This window comes from Trachinotus anak, unplaced genomic scaffold, assembly GCF_046630095.1.
Source record: "Trachinotus anak isolate AG129_WGS33_773 ecotype Australia unplaced genomic scaffold, CSIRO_AGI_Tana_v1 ptg000018l, whole genome shotgun sequence".
In the NCBI taxonomy this organism is placed as follows: Eukaryota; Metazoa; Chordata; class Actinopteri; order Carangiformes; family Carangidae; genus Trachinotus; species Trachinotus anak.
Genome location: NW_027273869.1, coordinates 2,382,529 through 2,400,262, shown reverse-complemented (window position 1 = coordinate 2,400,262; position 17,734 = coordinate 2,382,529). Strand labels below are relative to the sequence as shown.

The 17,734-nt window shown below is 41.2% G+C and overlaps 2 protein-coding genes and 2 non-coding genes across 5 annotated transcripts; 2 read left to right on the top strand and 2 right to left on the bottom strand.

Moving 5' to 3' along the window:
- Positions 1 to 3,411: 3,411 nt before the first annotated feature.
- LOC139635079 (microsomal glutathione S-transferase 1-like) lies at positions 3,412 to 7,060 on the top strand. The gene is made up of 4 exons (XM_071502038.1): positions 3,412 to 3,567; positions 4,865 to 4,997; positions 5,485 to 5,576; positions 6,620 to 7,060. The coding sequence occupies exons 1-4, from the start codon at positions 3,446 to 3,448 to the stop codon at positions 6,864 to 6,866; spliced, it is 594 nt and encodes a 197-aa protein (XP_071358139.1). The 5' UTR covers positions 3,412 to 3,445; the 3' UTR covers positions 6,867 to 7,060.
- Positions 7,061 to 7,447: 387 nt separating this feature from the next.
- On the top strand, positions 7,448 to 12,203 carry LOC139635081 (microsomal glutathione S-transferase 1-like). 2 transcript variants are annotated; one of them, XM_071502040.1, is made up of 4 exons: positions 7,448 to 7,520; positions 8,279 to 8,422; positions 8,538 to 8,629; positions 9,575 to 12,203. In XM_071502040.1, the coding sequence occupies exons 2-4, from the start codon at positions 8,315 to 8,317 to the stop codon at positions 9,819 to 9,821; spliced, it is 447 nt and encodes a 148-aa protein (XP_071358141.1). In that variant the 5' UTR covers positions 7,448 to 7,520; positions 8,279 to 8,314; the 3' UTR covers positions 9,822 to 12,203. The 2 variants fall into 2 exon arrangements, with proteins under 2 accessions (XP_071358141.1, XP_071358142.1); XM_071502041.1 differs by lacking the exon at positions 7,448 to 7,520 and adding an exon at positions 7,995 to 8,179.
- Positions 12,204 to 15,653: 3,450 nt separating this feature from the next.
- trnat-agu (transfer RNA threonine (anticodon AGU)) lies at positions 15,654 to 15,727 on the bottom strand. The gene has a single exon. It is a non-coding gene; the product is annotated as a tRNA-Thr (tRNA).
- Positions 15,728 to 16,462: 735 nt separating this feature from the next.
- Positions 16,463 to 16,536, bottom strand: trnat-agu (transfer RNA threonine (anticodon AGU)). The gene has a single exon. It is a non-coding gene; the product is annotated as a tRNA-Thr (tRNA).
- Positions 16,537 to 17,734: the final 1,198 nt, after the last annotated feature.

Genomic DNA, 17,734 nt, shown 5'->3' with positions numbered 1-17,734 from the left:
TCTGGAGCTCTAGTAACAACAGGTCAGTGAACCAATCAGAGGAGAGGCTCTGAGGCTCTGAGCCTCTCTTCTGATTGGCTGATTGTTTTCTGAGTGATCGAATAAAAATAAAGCAGATATCAGGTAAACACTCAGAGAAACCAAATCCTGCAAGGTTGGATGGTGACATCACAAAGTCCCAGAAGTCCTGACGGCTGGTTTTAAGGCTCAGTTTCTGAATACAGGCTGTGTGCATTTCTCTGTGGACTGAGGCTTTGATACTTTCACAGTATTAATATAGAACCTAGACCTGCTTTATGATCACAAACACATGGACATCTACCTTTACAATATTTGACCTTTACGATAATTTTATACATAAATGCAGATTATTCTGAAGGCTTCACTTTTTCTGACCACCTTAAGTCACCATACGTAAACAACAACACTGGTTCTTTGTCAGAGTTTTCAATGGTTTTCTGATCTACTGCCTCATGCAAGTAAAACTGCTGTGCTCAGGTTAGGGTATGGTCATGGTCATGGGCAAAAGAAGTCACCACACTGCTTCTATTGGCTCTTGTTATGAATGTGTGTGGTGTTTACTTCATTTTATGCACCATTTTACAGCCATTTGGCATTGTGACATGGAGTTTGGGCTTTGGTGACAATGCCAAAATACCCAGGGGCGTGCTTTGAACACTGTAACAAGATGTGGAGAAAATGAGGGGGAGGGTAAAAAAAGAAACAAAGTTCAAGTACAACAGCAGCCACACACACACACACAATCTCTCACTCTCATTCAACAAATTTGTAACCAAGACGATTTTAAGCATTTATTCATTAAACAGCTAAACCGGTCATTAAGATAATTGCCATTTCACTCACATACTTCCATGTCCCATGAGGCTGATCTAAGTGCAGGGGAGGTAAGAAGCAGAGGCCATTTCCAGTGCTGTGATAAAAATCCTACAGGCTGTTAAAAGAGCTGCTTCACTTCAAAATCAGGCAGGAAGTCAGACAATGATCCATAGACATTAATGCTGACAGACACAGAGTTTAGGGTTATGAATGCATCAATGAGGGACTCCTGTATGATCTAATAATAATCTTATAATTGATTAGATATGTGTGTGTTCATCTTGAAATCCTAAACGATTAACTAACCCCTCCTCCTGTACACTCTCAGAAGGTTTCACCCATCAGCCCGTTCAGGGCCCATGAAGACTGTCTGGCTGTGACTCTATCATCACGTTCCAGTTCAGCAGAAATCAGCCAATTACTGGTATTATGGCTTTAACCATTATTTTGCTGTTCGTCCATCCAGTTGATATGATTCCTCTATTTTGGGGTTTAGGCTGAACAAATTACTCCCAACCCATCATCAATACAGTCTTATCTGAGCAGCTTCTTCGGCCTGATTTCTTATTTTCTCGCTGCCCTCGGGCCACAGAGATGTGAATAGGGTCAAATGAAACCCTATTGCACGAGTTAATCACACAGTATCTACAGTTTATTCCACAGGTTGCAGCGAAAAATGCTCACACTTATCAATTCCCTCACCTTCACCTTCACTGTCACCTTCCAAACCCCTGATTATATGCTGCCAAATTTATAGCGCCCCACTGTACCTATGCAATTCCACGCGCTCAGCATTCCGCTGTCATTGATTGGCTGCATGTGACAGTGCTTCAAGTAATGTGGACACCAGCGCTGATCAATAAAAAAATGTACGTGCCTCGACCCTAGGAGGCATTCTGTAATGAAATCAATAGCTGTGCTTGGCTTCTGGCATTAAGATCATTGGCCGGGCTGTTATTTAGTCATTGTTGTCCTACACCAGCAGCAAAACCTGGCTACCATAAGAAATCAATGGCAGCATATCGCAGCCAGCATCCCAATTACTGGCAGGGCTGGTGAGAAATCAATGCAGCTTTTTGCCATTACTACTCCTTGTGGGAAATCACAAGACATTATTTTACTTGGAGAAACTGCTGCACAAAGGATGATGCTGCTGATATGTACGATCCATTAGAGGCGCTTCGCTTCCATGTTATGATATGTGATTGTAACGTATTGATCACTGGCAGCTCCGGACCAAAAAATAAATAAATAAATAAATGAATCAATTTCAACTAGTAAACTGGTTATTGCAGACAAATGAAATGATCCTGCCAAAAAAATCTTTCTATCTCTTCAACTGACGGAGCAGCTGCTGAGGTGTGAAATACAAATGCAGGCAGGCATTGTTCCTGCAGAGCCAGAGGTTAAATAAGTATCTGAAGACCTTCGCAAACTTTACAACTGTCAAACCACGTAGAGAAAGATTGCTGCAGAGGGAGAGAGATTAGAATTCAAACCGGACTGTGCATCAGTAAATACAGCAGCACACTTTTGGATTTTAGTGTCTTTTTCTTCCGTCACTGTGTTTTCCTGTAATAAATCTGATCACAGACTCCGAGGACTTTGATTTAGGACATTTGAATTCCTCATGAAACCGGAGCAGAAAACAAAGCTGTACAACATTATCCTGCTAAATAAACTCAAGACGATCTTCCTCTTGTCGTCTGCCTATCGCACCGGTGTTTGTGCTGGGCTTACGGCGAGCTGTACTGGGAGCTGTGGTCTCCACTGGGCCCATCACCACAGCACAGCCACATTTATCTGTGTCCCTCTTGTTTGCTGTCTGTCTCTGTCTCTGATATATTCAGTGACATTGAGCCACTGACATATTTTTCTCACACTTAACCATTGGCCCACTGCATTCTAGTCTTTTTTTTTTTTTTGTCATAAAAATGATGCCAGCCCCTTTTTAAAGTGTGTATTTTCCCACAGCACAGGACTTCGGTGATCATGAAAGCACAGGTCCTGACAGAAACATTATCCAGCTGTTCGCCTGGCACACATCCAAGGTCAACTAAACTCCTTGTGCTGCCATCAAAAATTTTCAAGTTAGTTTTAGCAAATTTACAGAAATCATTATTTTATTTTTCAAATAAACTTCACAACGTTTGAAATGTCTTTTTTTGATTGTTTGACTGTTGATTTCTTTTTCTAAGATAAACACCTGGCAGCTCCCTCAGGCCAAATGGACTCAGCGATGCGGGGGCCCTGCCAAGGGGGTGCTCTACTGAAAAAGGATGGAATCAACGACAAACTGGTCACATCACAGTGCACCCCGCTGGCTGGTGCCGTTTGCTGCGTGAGTCGAGAGCCCCTTTCCTTGGCAGTGGTGGGGGCTCGTCTGCGCTCAGACCAAGCCCGGGTCGGAGTCTTCATGAAGTTGTTGCTTTATTAATATATTAGCTGCAAGCAACAAACTAACTAACACAAACCTTTGTTGAAAATATAAAAGTGAAACTGACAGAAAGAACAAACGTGTAGAGTGAGTTCACACATATGTTGAGCAACACACACACACACACACACACACACACACACACACACACACACTCACGCGTATGAAGTTATGTATTGTGCTGTCACTGTGCCTGTCCCGCCCCCCCCGGAGGAGTTTCTGGGTCACAAGTCAGCTTGTTTTCATGCAACAGATTCTTTTCGTGCTCCATTTCTGCAGAGTCACCACAGGACGTAAGTTGAGCTCTTACACTGTCAATGATGTTGTCTAGATTTTGACATTAGACCGTTTCTACATGTTTGGCTTCGGAGAGTGTTGTGTTTAGAAAAGACTTGGACACCACAGTTCCAAACTGAAAACCAGCCTGAGCAGTCAGGGCTCTGTCTCGTTATCCTGCAGACAGCGATTGTCTGCACTTCCATGTTTGATGTAGGCTGTAAACCAGGATTTCAAATGGCTGGAAGCTTTTAATTACACGAGTTGATTCTTTCTGCTGGTTTATAACTGATATGCAGGGGATAGTATCCTGCATAGTAGGCCTGTCCTGTTTACTTTTTATTTTATTTTTTATTTTTTTGCTATGGATTATTACTATTTTAATTCTATTTAAGGAAACACCATCTCGTGAATAATTTGGCTGGATTATTAGAGAGAGAGAGAGAGAGAGAGAGAGAGAGAGAGAGAGAGAGAGAGATCGATTGCTGGATGATCTAGATTGACTTTTAACAGGAGAGAGAGCGGTGCTGTGCGCTGTCAGTTCACCAGCTTGTCTCAACAGAAGCTCCAGACAGCAGTTTTCAGCTCTGCCTCCGTATTACTTACTCTGTCTATAGGTGCTTCTGGTCTTAATAGAGAAACATGCTCTTCTGACATCAGACGCTGTCTGCAACCTCTGATAGATTCTCCATCGACTGGAAACGGACGTGTTACTATGGCAACGCAGAACGCTGGGCCACAGCCTGGATAAAAACGCGATCCCCTCTTCACAGCTGACAGACACACACAGTGACACAGGAGCTCCAGGCTTAAACTGAGACACACTTGCACCACAATCAAAACCACTTAGTTAGAACATTTCCTTTGATAGTTATAGGAAATTATTAGCCTACTGTCAGATCTCTACTGTCTTTCTCTTTAAAGAGAAAAATAACAGTCTATTCATTACTGTTCTTTTTGTTATTATTATTGTTCTAACAGTTACTATTGTTATGGTATTGTATTCACTGTAGGCAATGTAAAATGGGCTGTTGTGATTGGTCCAGACTTCACACATGATAATAGCCTAAAAGGTGTTTTCTTTTACTTTTTAGAAAGAGAAACATTTAAAAGTCTTTATTGAAACTTCAAAATAAAAAGTGAGCAGGTATTTGTTCTCCAGGTCATTTACAATGGGCCATTTGTACATCCACAATGCTGTGCCTGTTACAAACATCTGTATTTGATACAGATTTCATTTCTAAACCAGAGGTGGGTTTGAATTGTGTGAATTTGAAACAGATTGCTGAACTAACCTTCTCCTTCTCTGCCCAGCTGTAAACCAGCAGACATGGCACAGCTGATGGAAAACGAGGTATTCATGGCTTTCGCCACCTATGCTGCCATTGTCATTCTGAAGATGATGCTGATGGCGCCCATGACTGCATACTACCGCCTCACCAGGGGGGTAGGTAACAGCAGTAGTTCCTTCAACATCTGTTAAAACAAGAGACATTTATATTTACATTAGTTTTCATGGTTTTATGCACAGGGTGTGTGAGGTCTCTGGATGTATTTAGCCTAGATTAGCCTCCTAACAACTTCAAAGCCTATAAGAGCTGTGCTGCTTTTCGTTCTGGTAAACAGGATGCAAGCTGATGCAAGAAATAAAGAACTCTAACCGCCCAGATCCACCGTGTCTTGCACTCTGCAGTGCTACAAAATGAAAAGTCATGTACACAGTGTAACTGAGGCACAAGCCGTGTTGTAAAAGAGAATGAAAAAAGAAGTTTGTACTGGCAAATTATTCTATTCACTTAGCAGCTTTTCCATGTTCTCTTCATTTCTACGTGATAATATGGAACCTTTCAACCTGACTTCTGGTATGCAGAGGTGGAGGCAGGAGGAAACACTACAGACCTTGAGCCAATGCATGCATTATCTCTCCGATTTAGGCTTTCTCTAATGAGGAAGATGTGGGCAGGAAGTCAGAGGAGGAGAAGAAGAAGCTGCTGAGATCCCATCCAGATGTGGAGCGTGTTCGAAGGTGAGACGATCTGGTCTCGAAATGAAAGATGCTACAGTCACACTGTTCACTATCTTGTCAGAACGTAGCGCTTCATTTTCAGATATACTGTTTAGGACCCAGGTAACAAAATCACACATGTAACCCAACATCACTCAGACAGTAAAATAGATCAGGTCTTTCTTCACTTATATGGCTTTTGAAGTGTAGTCACACTTGAATTATATTTTTTTGGATTGAGCCACACATTTTGCACCACTTTGACGAAATTCAGCAGTTCGAGCTATTTTGTTTCCTGTTACCAATGAACAATTGTTTCCTTTAACTCTGTCTGTTCCATAAGCCTTTATTATTGTACAAATGTTGACCAATGTCCTCTGACCTTAACTCCCCTTAACGTTCCCTAAACCCATCCAAGCTCTCTTGGTGCCTAAACTTAAAGGAGCTCTTTGTGAGTTTTGCTGTTGCTACATAGCCAGCATTAGCAATGATGGCTGTTTACTTAGCAGTCTTGCCAAGAACTTCAGCTGTCGTTGCTTTTACAAACAAGTGGTTAGAATATGTCCTCTGGGCAGTGCTATTCTTCAGAACAGGCTGTGGCTAGCTGGTTAGCATGCTAACTTCAGTAGAAGAAAAAGAGATGATAGAAATAAAAGCAAAACAAGAGGGTTGCTTTCAGCCACTGGAATCAGCTCTTTAGTGTAGTGAATAAAGAAATGAAATTTGATGCTGAACGCACAATGTTTGTTCTGGACTAGTGAGTAAACAGCTGTTAATGTTAAGATAGGTCCTTTAGCCTAACCTTCATCATAGCATTGTCGCATCATAAAAGGATGGCTGGACTAAATTTGCGTTTTTGCAGTATCAATATTATTGTATCAATATTATAATCATCAAAAAGATTGTAAATTGTGACATTAAAGGCTTTCCATTGACAATATGGAAAAATACCAAATGTAGAATACCAAAAATACCAAATATATGACTCATTCCACAAGTTGTAATATGTTAATAGATACACCGCTTTTTCACGTTGTATTTTGTGTGTTGTTGCTGTTGTGCAGGTGTCACCAGAACGACCTGGAGAACATTATTCCCTTCGTGGTGGTCGGCCTGCTCTACGCTCTGACTGAACCGGAGCTGTCGGCCGCTCTGCTTCACTTCCGCCTCTTTGCCGGCTCGCGGATCTTCCACACCTTCGCCTACGTTGCCGCTCTGCCTCAGCCCAGCAGGGGTCTGTCCTGGATGCTGGGCATGCTGGTCACCTTCTCCATGGCTTACAGGGTGCTCAGCACAGTTCTCTTCCTTTAGAGATCATACTCCGGCAGACCTCTCCCACACACACTTAAATTCCTGCATGGAACCTGAATCAGTTGGTTTTTCACTTTTGCTGTCACTTGCTTGTTAAACACTACATACATATGTCTGAATTCTTTGCATTCCATTTGACTTACTGGAGCTATTGATGGAAAATGGATTTTTAATAAAACCTTCTGTCAACTTTGTGTCAGTGTATTTACTTAAGGTGATGGAACAGATACTAAAACTCAGCAGCAATGAATTACTTTAAAATGTACTGAATCAAGGTGCAAGTAAGTCTGGCTGTGTAGAAGAAGATCATTCATGCAAAATGAATAAAATCCCCCACGTTACTTTCCACATAACAGCACGTCCTCTGCAATGTTCAGATATGAATGTAACTTCAAATGCAGCTGAAGCCAGACAAGATAGGAATTATGCCCATATTAATTTAATGTGCAGTGGAATGTGCAAGTACCAGTGTATAATATACCTGAGGCAAAGTTGTTACATCCATCAGTGGCAATAACAGTAAAACCACACAGTGTTATTCCAGGTCAGGACTCCTCCCACAGATTACACAACCTCAGGATGAATCACAGACATTCCTCTCCAGCTGATCTCTGGACTCGTCTTTGCTGATCACGGTGACTGTGCAAAAACGAGGTAAGACCCACACGCTGCATCCTGCACTGTACTGTTTCAACTCTTAACTTCTTACATCTGTTAAATGTTCTAGCTTTTGCAATAAGAAACATATATATATGTTAATGTATGTATAGTTAGGAATTTGTTAAGATATTGATACACAATTCAACTTCACATTGTTATGAAACAACTTCTCAGTTAGTTCCTCTTCATGTTGGCGCTCTCCTGCACTGAGGGAACTATAGTTTAACTTCATCTACCATGTTGTTCTGGTGCCTGTTCCCTTATTTTATGCAGAATGCAGGACAGACACATTTAGTTGAAATTGTACTTTAATGTTGCATATTTTGAAGCAAATGTACAATGAATGAAAATACCAAAAAAAGTCAACTGCACTAATTTGTGGTTTTGGGGGTCTGTGGGGCTCTGGGGCCTCATAGTAGTTGTTCATTTTGCACAGGTGATCTTCCAGCCTTGCCTGAATATGGGTCAGTAATGACCCACATCCCTGTCAGCAACCATTTTTAGCTCGTGTGTCAGGAGGGAAACAAAGAAAGATGACGACATATTAAACACATATTGTGCTGTTAAATATAGAAAACATGTACATGGATGATGTGCTGTGGGTTGATGTTGCTCGGCAGATCTCAGGTCAGCTTTCTTGGCATTGTCATCAGGTTTGTACAGTCTGTTGGAAGTGATGTACTGTTGATATGAAGATGTTCTGACATCTAAAAGTGTAGACGCGTTAAATGTGTGTTTCTGTTGCTCTCCAGTGATTTCTCACAGGGACGGTGTCAGCACTGAACAGTATGATGGACAGCCAGGTCTTCCAATCATTTTCTACCTATGCCACTATTGTCATCCTGAAGATGATGCTCATGTCACCTCTGACCTCTTACTTCCGCCTCACAAGAAAGGTGCTTTTTTCTTTCACCTAACTGCCCCCATAAGAGTGTAGAGTGGAGCTTCATTCATACAGTGTGACAGTGGGAGGGAGCTGTGGGCCTGACCTGCTCTGTGATGTCCCTTCAGGTGTTTGCAAACCCGGAAGACACCAAGTTTGTTTCGTCAGCGGGAGACAAGAAACTGGTCCGCACAGATCCTGATGTGGAGCGAGTCCGCAGGTACGAATTAACACCCGATGTGCTGAGAACAGTGACGTTTACCCGGACCCACTTGGACATTAACGCACAAACACACACACATTAAATCTGTGTGCTGGCACTGTTTATGTATAATGAATTATTTCCTCTTTTAAGCTTAAGAGTGATTTGACAAATACTTTCACCCTCCCGTTACATCTGATCATCCTCTGCCAATTTAAAAATGAATACACAAAAGGTTTAATAAGTTCATTAAAAACCCAGACTCCCATTCAAACCCAGGATAAGACAAATTTAAAAGCAAACTACCCTTTCAGTCTGGTTTTTAATTTCATTCATTTTATTTATTTATCTGTATTGTCTATTTGTTTATACATCTTCAACTGTTTTAACTGGTATGTCCTTTTATTCCATGTGTTTTTTGGATTGTTTTCCTTTTAATACCCTATTTTTATTTCTGGTTATTTATTTTATTTCTACTTGTATTTATTTTTTCACTCACTTCAACACATCTCCTCTGTTTTAGTGTATTATTATTTCATCTTCATCACTCGATCTTTATCTTTACTTTCCAGGCTTCAGTGTCTCCTCAGTTTCCTCACTTACTTAATAACAGTTATTGTTGTCTCGTTAATATTGTTTTTATTTGTTACTCAGTCATTTATTGCTCTGTGTGTACATTTTTGTATGTGTGTGTGTGTGTTACATTGTTTGTATGAAAGGTGCTATACAAAAATCGAATTACTTGATTGATTGATTGATTGATTGATTGATTAATTGATTGAAATAATAACACAAGTATTCATGACTAGAGACACTTATGAATCTCTCACTGTGACGCAGTGGTTTGCAGACATGAGGGTTGGGACCTTCCAAAAAGTCACAAGATTAATCTTACGGCTCGTGAGATGAAGGTGAAGATGAGGAACTAGGCCACTAACAGATATTGCAATTGCTGTTGTGCAGGTGTCACCAGAACGACCTGGAGAACATTATTCCCTTCGTGGTGGTCGGCCTGCTCTACGCTCTGACTGAACCGGAGCTGTCGGCCGCTCTGCTTCACTTCCGCCTCTTTGCCGGCTCGCGGATCTTCCACACCTTCGCCTACGTTGCCGCTCTGCCTCAGCCCAGCAGGGGTCTGTCCTGGATGCTGGGCATGCTGGTCACCTTCTCCATGGCTTACAGGGTGCTCAGCACAGTTCTCTTCCTTTAGAGATCATACTGACGCATGTTTGTGTGAATTGTACCTTTACAATAATTTGCAGGAAATTGCATCACTTTTTTCTTTTTCTCTCAAGCACCAGTCGTCACGTCGTGAGACAATGTTAACTCCAAAGATCAATCATCCTATCAGTCATGCTGTGCATGGCAGCATTTTACCCAAAATGCAGCACATCATGCTCCACCATTACAGACAATTCAAATTAATATATGCTCACAAATATAAAAACACAACACAGCAAACCAATTTAAACGGATGTCAAGCTGCATCTTTTTTAATGAACACAAATAAAACAAAGAAAATGACAAAGGTTACAAAGATAAAGGACGGAAGTGGTTCAAGAGGAGATAAAGACAAATCGACCGGCTTATGTTTGTGCGACTCTGCCACTGTCACTGCAGTCAGATGCATTTACAGGGATGGGAAGCAAAGACATATCTTTGGGTGACAGTTGCTGCAGGAGATCTTGGTCATGTTATGTTACATTACTGTGTGATGTACGTACAGGTTTACAGATGTAGTAATGGCAGCTCGCTCACTTCAGCTGCAACCTGGAGTGGTCTCTGAACTACGTCTTTATTTCACATCTTGCTATACCTCACATTTAAGCACTCACAGCCGCTTGTCTAAAAAAAAAAGGCAATTAGCAGCAGTAGATACGCAACAACAGCACATTACACAGTAGGAAACAAATTACATAAGTAAGCTATTGAAAAGTCCTCATTCTAATTCCTCATTTACTCTTGAATTTTGCTTTTAAAAAATATGAATCCAAACTTGCATCTGTTTTTTTTTCATCACTTTTGTAATATACAACCGTGTCACATGTGAATGATAAAATTCAGAGTTACCCTGAAGGGTCATGTTTACAGGGATAACATCACTGTCCTCAGGTGACCGTCACATACGCCATGTTTCCACAGTCACTGAGAATAAAAACATCAGGACAAAGCATCATAAAGACATGAGGCATGAAGACACACTGTATGTTCAACAACAGCTGGATTAATAATTATGACTGTGAGGAATTCATGAAAAGTTCATTATTGTCTGACTTATAATGGTAGCAGATTAGTATTTATCAGTGGTGATGACTTATATCTTTTTATTGGTTAAATTTCCTGTTGCAAAGCTCATGTAAAATGTCTAAGTGTTAATGAAGATGAACAAACCATCAACTGCATTATTTACTGTAATTCGCTGAAGAGCTAATTATCCATTCATCTGAATAAGCAACACTTTTCACTTTTGAATGGTCAACAAGGCGTTCTCTGGTTTACTTGTTTTACTTGTTCATCCTCAGTCATTTGTCAGGTTATTTGCATGGAATAACAACCATTACAAAAACCGGAAATTTACGTTCTGCTCATTCTTTATTAAGGAAAAATCAATCATATTGTTGTTCTCCATCAGTAGAGCTAAAAAATAAATAAAAAATAAATTTCTCCATGCTGGTAATAGCAAATTTTAAAGGTAAGCAATAATAACAACAATAATGATAATAATAGCAAAAACAAATGAAGTCATTTTATATTTCTATACATTATACAACATATGTCTACAGAAGCATTGAGTTTTCAATCTTATTTGACCAGATTTTTTTTTTAAATTTTATTTAAATCAATTATAATACTGCAGCATTATTTACAGTAAAAGTAAAAACAGGTTGTTTTTATTAATGTAACCAAAAACTATACTTATTCAACATTTTTCTGTTTCTTGCATCGCTGCCATTTCTCAAACTTACACACTTACATTTTCTGCTCGTGCTTTTCCTCGAATTAGCCTGAGACAGATGCACAGCACATGAACACATGAACACGTTTCACTTTGTGTGTGAGGTTAGGGTATTTTACCCAAAAAAAAAAAAAAATTCTACATTATCTTTCTAATGACACAACAGGCACACATTAAACTCATCTTGTCTTCTCTGTGTTTTTTCTGTGTTTTTCCCACTGTGAAAGACAAAATATTATTTAAGAAGCTACGTGTACTTTTATTAGTATTATACTATTATATGAAATTGTGAAATACATCCTGGCATTTCTAATTTGAAGTGGATGCCTTGGCAACAGCTTCATGTTTCCGTGAAGAATACTTCTCCACATTTGATTTAGACTTTATTGTTATGGTAGAAAATTAACTAAAAATCAATATGAGTCTTGTTTTATCTGTAATTTTTGATATTAGAATACATATTTGGTTCATTATTCATTTCCTTCACTGGCTGAAACAGAGATAAAAATGAATCATATTTTGATTCCCTCAGCCACTGATGTCAGAATGAATAATGTGTAATAATGTGCTGCCAAATGATAAAACAAACACAAAGAACGAAGCCATGTGAGATTAAAGAGCTGTTTCTGAAATTCACAGTTTATGTTCTGTACTATAAATGTGTTAATTACTGCACACAATCTTACTCTGTTTTTTTTTTTTTCTATCCCTCCTACATTCAGAGGTGTGGGAGTATTCAACGTAAATTGTGCTCATGCTGTGTTTGAGGGGGATACAGAGCAGAGAACCTGACTCTGACAGTGGGCTGTGGCTGTGACGGGTCTGGAGGCCTGTCTGTCTTCCACTAGAGGGAGGCATTTTAAAAGTCAACTGAGTTGCTCCTCATTAGGAGTCATTTATGGACCAGGTGCAGCTCATAAAAGTGCCTCAGCTCAAGCTATTAACTTCATTAGCTCTGCTGAAAAACATTCCCCTGCATATCCGACAATGCGGCTTTTAAACACTCTGCCAGGTGTAACATATTTATGCGGAGACTTGGTGCTGAACTAAAATGCGTGAAACAGCAACAGCTTTAGTATCATTTAACCCAATTTGCTACGATTTTCACACAGAATAATTGTCGTCGTCAGGTCCCCACTTGCGTTTTGCTGCTGGGAAGTAAAGTGTGCTGACATTGTTTAGATGTGTCAGCTGCTGATGATGAATGCCTCACGCTGCACATGAAGGTGACTGGCTCCAACACAGCAGTGAAACCCATGGGTGGGCACTGTAAATAGTGGAGTGAAATTACCATGAAGGCTGCTTTTGGCGGCTGCTCGTCTGCATTGTGTCCTGTCCCTGTATAAGGAGAAGATTTTTATAGGAGCTCATTTGTTCGGGACCCTTGGCCCTCCAGGGTCTGTCATTCCTCAGACAAGCCAGGCATTTCACAGCTTGGGTGGAAAGGGGAGGGACACCCCCGACCATCTTCCATAACTAACAACGTCAGACACACCCAGGAGCCTTACTCATACTACATGCAGTGTATGCTGCACTCTGTCTACAACCTCTCCGGTATGAATGTATGTATGTAGGAATGTTAATATTAAATGTTTCTGCAAAATGTTTACTGGCTTTTCAAGATATTCTGTCAATCTTCACTTGTAGGAAATAGGGCTGTCACTTTTTTATTCATAAATGAGTTCACACTAACAAAATGTATTGCATTAAAACTTGTGTTCCCTAAGAAGTTGGGTCAAACGTTGCCTCAATGTCTAGGACCACATGGACTGTACAGACCCTACAGGTGTGCCTGCATGGAGCACATCTGCACATGCAGACTGACTGTGCATCCAGTGTTCATGCTGCTGTCCTCGTGTCCACCTGCCACCTGTTCTCCACCCTGTTCTCCACCCTCATCTGCGCCGCTCTGTATGAACACCACAACTCTCCCTGCAATGGCCCCGAACGCTGCCACTGGATGTGCTGTATATTGCTAATGCAGACTACTTTAATGAATGTTATTTACAGGAGCCAGGCTCGCTGTTTGTGTAAATATGGATCAACCCTGTCTCCAAATAATTATGTTCATATACGACTAATTTTCAATATCAAACATGCTGTGTACTGGGATCACAAAACACAGATACCTATGATTACCTCTCATCGAAGCAAGCACACGCACACACACACACACACACACACACACACACACACACGTATTACAGACTCATACCATGCACATCATATTCTTTCCACTTTAATGTCTCTATAACTGTTCTTGTTTTTGTTGTCTTTCCATTATGCCCTAGCTACCCTTCATGTCACACTTGTTTTTGTTATGTTGTCACTAATTAGGGAGGAAAAAAATGTAATGTACTGCCAGACTATGTTTTTAATTATCCTAACAATTTATAATGTGCAAACTGTTAGTGAGCGTAGCTGCAAAATGTTCAGTGCCTAAGTATTTCCTTCGTTTTTATACGATGTCCATGATTAAGGTTTTTATGGTTCTGAATAGGCAACTCAGAGCATTTGGTTAAGGTTATGGAAATACTGTGTTCTTTCTTTCTGCAGGTCAGCACTGACTTCAGGCAGGAGACAGGAAGTCCAGGCTCTGGTGTTTAGGTCCTGCAGCTTTATACGTTCAACCATCCACCTTGATATTCACAGAAAAAAGGGCCTCAAGTATGAATAAGACAGAGGAGTGACACGGATTTGCATTTCAGTTTGATTACCGACGCTGCCCTGATTGTGTTCCTGACAAGATCATCAGACATTTCCATTGATCGTATCTGCAGGCACCAGATGGGAGACGTTGAGTTTTTTTTAATTGTTCTTTAGCTAATCTTAACCCAGGTTTGTGTGCCCAGCCTTCCACCATAACCTCCCTGCAACTTCCTGATATGAAAAAAAAAAGTAGTTAGTTTCCATCAAACCGTATTTGACAAAGCATCTATCACATTTTGTAAGAGACGGATGCAGCTTTCACAGTATATGTGTGTCTCTGTCCGACAGAGCTTTCCTGAGTAGATGGGCTCGTGTCTCCGGTTGAAGATGTTACCTCTGCTCGCTTTGCTTTGTCTGCGTTTCATTAGCTGTCATCCACATACCTAAGATCTGCCCTGTGTCTTATTGTTCAGCTGGTTAACTGTGCAGCCGCTTAATTAGGCACAACTTCAAAGTCGCACTCCACATCAGCACGAAGGTGAGCCAGATATTTATATCATCATACAACGCCACCCAGGGTCCTGAAAAATTAATGGTTAGAGGGAAACAGACTCAAGGCTGGCAAAGACAATTATGAATCAACTGGGTACCACCAGGTGGACATTTTGAGGCCATGTTTTCGTACTGTTTCTTTTCACCGTGTGGAGACATGCTGGTGTTAGAGATGCAGTGTGCCATCCTCCTGAGCATTTTCACCCATAAAGACCTGAGCTTGCTTTCATCCTGGATTCTACCAGCTGTCTCCCACTGTGGCAAAGCCAAGACTACAATGCAGGTAAAACAGGGGCTAGGCTATGACTCTGCTTGTCCTCTCAGCACACTTCATGCGATTACACACGCTTACAGTACACATGACCCATAAAATGCTGAGTATGAACCTCTTTCTACACAGTCTGTGATGTGAACCTGACCTAAAATGGCGATGAGAACATTTTACAACCAATCCTGTGACCCTTAAAGGGGCTATGTTTAAGTATTCTCTGCTGCTTAACATTTTAATATATATTGCCTTCACAAGAATGCAATGGACATGAGGTCACAGTGAGCTTGACCTTTGACCACCAAAGTGTAATCAGTTTATCCTTGAGTCCAAATGAACATTTGTGCCAAATTTGAAGAAATTCACTCTTGACGTTCATGAGAACGGTACAAACAAACACACAGACGGACAGATGGACAACCTAAAAACATAATGGCTCTGGTCACCAGTGTTGCTGACACCAAGGTTAAATTTGTTTCATCTGCCCTTTAAATGGCAGTGATCACAAATGACTGGTTGTGACTGGAGTCACACAAATGTTCCTGTACCTAATGCACAACTGGTACAAAGTGCCATTACCACATTGATGTTAGGCCACTTGTGCTGACCTATAGAAAAGGCACTGCTGGGATTTGAACCCAGGATCTCCTGTTTACTAGACAGGCGCTTTAACCAACTAAGCCACAGCACCTCCTGCTGAGCTTGGAAGTGACCTGTGTCAAAATTCACCACACTGCCACTGACCAGAACAACATCAGTTGTGATGCCAGCTCTTTTCTCATGTCCAAGTCAAGCGTCTGATGGACTCAGCAACACAAAGAAAAGAATTTGAAATGAAGAGATGACATCATGTAAAATAAGTGTATTTAGTGTCAATGTCATAATTAGTGCATGAATTGTTGAGTTATTCCCAAGAACTTGTTTTGTGAGCTCACTGGAACTTTTGACCTTTGACCACCAAGTTCCAATCAGTTTGTCCTTGAGTCCAAGTGAATATTGTTGTCAGGCTTAGTGATGTTCCCTCCAGGCATTCCTGATATATCGTGCTCACAAGAATGCAATGGACGTAAGGTCACAGTGACCTTGACCTTTGACCACCAAAGCATAATCAGTTTATCCTTGAGTCCAAATGAACATTTGTTCCAAATTTGAAGAAATTCCCACATGGTTCCCAAAATATCACGTTCACGAGAATGGTACAAACAAACATACGCATGGATGGATGGACAACCTGAAAACGTAATGTCTCTGACCACCAGTGTTGCTGACGCGGAGGCATAAAAAAAGCTACTTCAGTTGCGTGAGCACTTTAAATGGCAGTGATGACAAATGACTTGTTACACAAATGTTCCTGTATCTACTCCACAACTGGTACAAAGTGCCATTATCACATTGATGTTAGGCCACTTGTGCTGACCTATAGAAAAGGAACTGCTGGGATTTGAACCCAGGATCTCCTGTTTACTAGACAGGCACTTTAACCAACTAAGCCACAGCACCTCCTGCTGAGCTTGGAAGTGACCTGTGTTAAAATTCCCCACACTGCCACTGACCAGAACAACATCAGTCGTGATGCCAGCTCTTTTCTCATGTCCAAGTCAAGTGTCTGATGGACTCGGGCTTACTCTGCGGTTCATTAACAGAATGTGAGGAAGCCTGTGACCCTGTTTTCTGAGGTGAGTGAAATCCTATCATTGTTTTATTTATATGTTAGCACAGATTAGCAGGCATCTGTGTCTGTGTTCACTATACCTGCTTTGTTAGCCTTAGGTTGTTAAATAGCTAATTACCCAGCAAACAGATTAGCCTTGGGTTAGCCTTCAAGCAAGATGCAGAGACTCCTGCCTGTGCTAATGATGCTAACGGGAGCGTATGCTTGCCACAGTTATTAAACCAGCATACACTTCAGTCTCGGCTCCACACGCCCCATTCTTTGCCCATTTTTGAATTAGCCGGGAGTTAAGGGTGGAGTCAGGTACTTCCAAGATGGCGATGGTGGAGCAGCCTACTCTGAGCTTCAAAACCACTCTTAAGAAACCTGTGGCTGACGTCACGGAGGCTACGTCCATCTTTCTGTACAGTTTATAGTTGGAGGAGGATAGACGACATTATTCAAAATACTCTTCAGCACATGGACAAGAATTTAGAGCAGGCTAATAAAGTGCGGTTAGGGTTAGGTGTGAGTGGCCTTCTATGAAAACACACCTCAGCCCCCTGACCTCAAAAACGTCACTTTCCATCATCATGTTTCAGAGTGCCACTACAATCTGTCATCTCAGATCTCCTCTTCCTGGAGGGGAAAATGATTTCTCAAAGCAATGTTTTCATTTTAAGACATCTTACTCATTTACAAAAATGTCATGAGACCAGGCTGGTGGATGTGCCTATGCCTACCCCGCCCCCCAACACACACACACACACATACACACACAATCCAGCCTGACCCTTCCAGCCAGCTGACTTCTCGTCATATGTTTCAATCTGTGGCTGAGCATGGCTGGGGTCAGCAGATTGCTTATGCTGATCCCAGTGATTGGAGTGCAGGTGATTACCATAAGCAATTTAAATGTTATTGATTTAACCTCCTGCGTGCTGTAATTGAACACCATGGCCAAGCACCCGACTTCACGCCCCCTCCCACCTCCCGGTCCTCTTTTTCATTCTAGGTTTTTCTTACTCTCTTTCCCGGCATTTTTCA

Coding starts and splice junctions, on each gene's coding strand:
- LOC139635079 (XM_071502038.1), top strand. CDS start 3,446: ATGTATTGTGCTGTCACTGTGCCTGTCCCGCCCCCCCCGGAGGAGTTT. Junction 3,568..4,864: donor CTGCAGAGTCACCACAGGAC/GTAAGTTGAGCT, acceptor TTCTCTGCCCAG/CTGTAAACCAGCAGACATGG. Junction 4,998..5,484: donor ACTACCGCCTCACCAGGGGG/GTAGGTAACAGC, acceptor TCTCCGATTTAG/GCTTTCTCTAATGAGGAAGA.
- LOC139635081 (XM_071502040.1), top strand. CDS start 8,315: ATGATGGACAGCCAGGTCTTCCAATCATTTTCTACCTATGCCACTATT. Junction 8,423..8,537: donor ACTTCCGCCTCACAAGAAAG/GTGCTTTTTTCT, acceptor ATGTCCCTTCAG/GTGTTTGCAAACCCGGAAGA. Junction 8,630..9,574: donor GATGTGGAGCGAGTCCGCAG/GTACGAATTAAC, acceptor GCTGTTGTGCAG/GTGTCACCAGAACGACCTGG.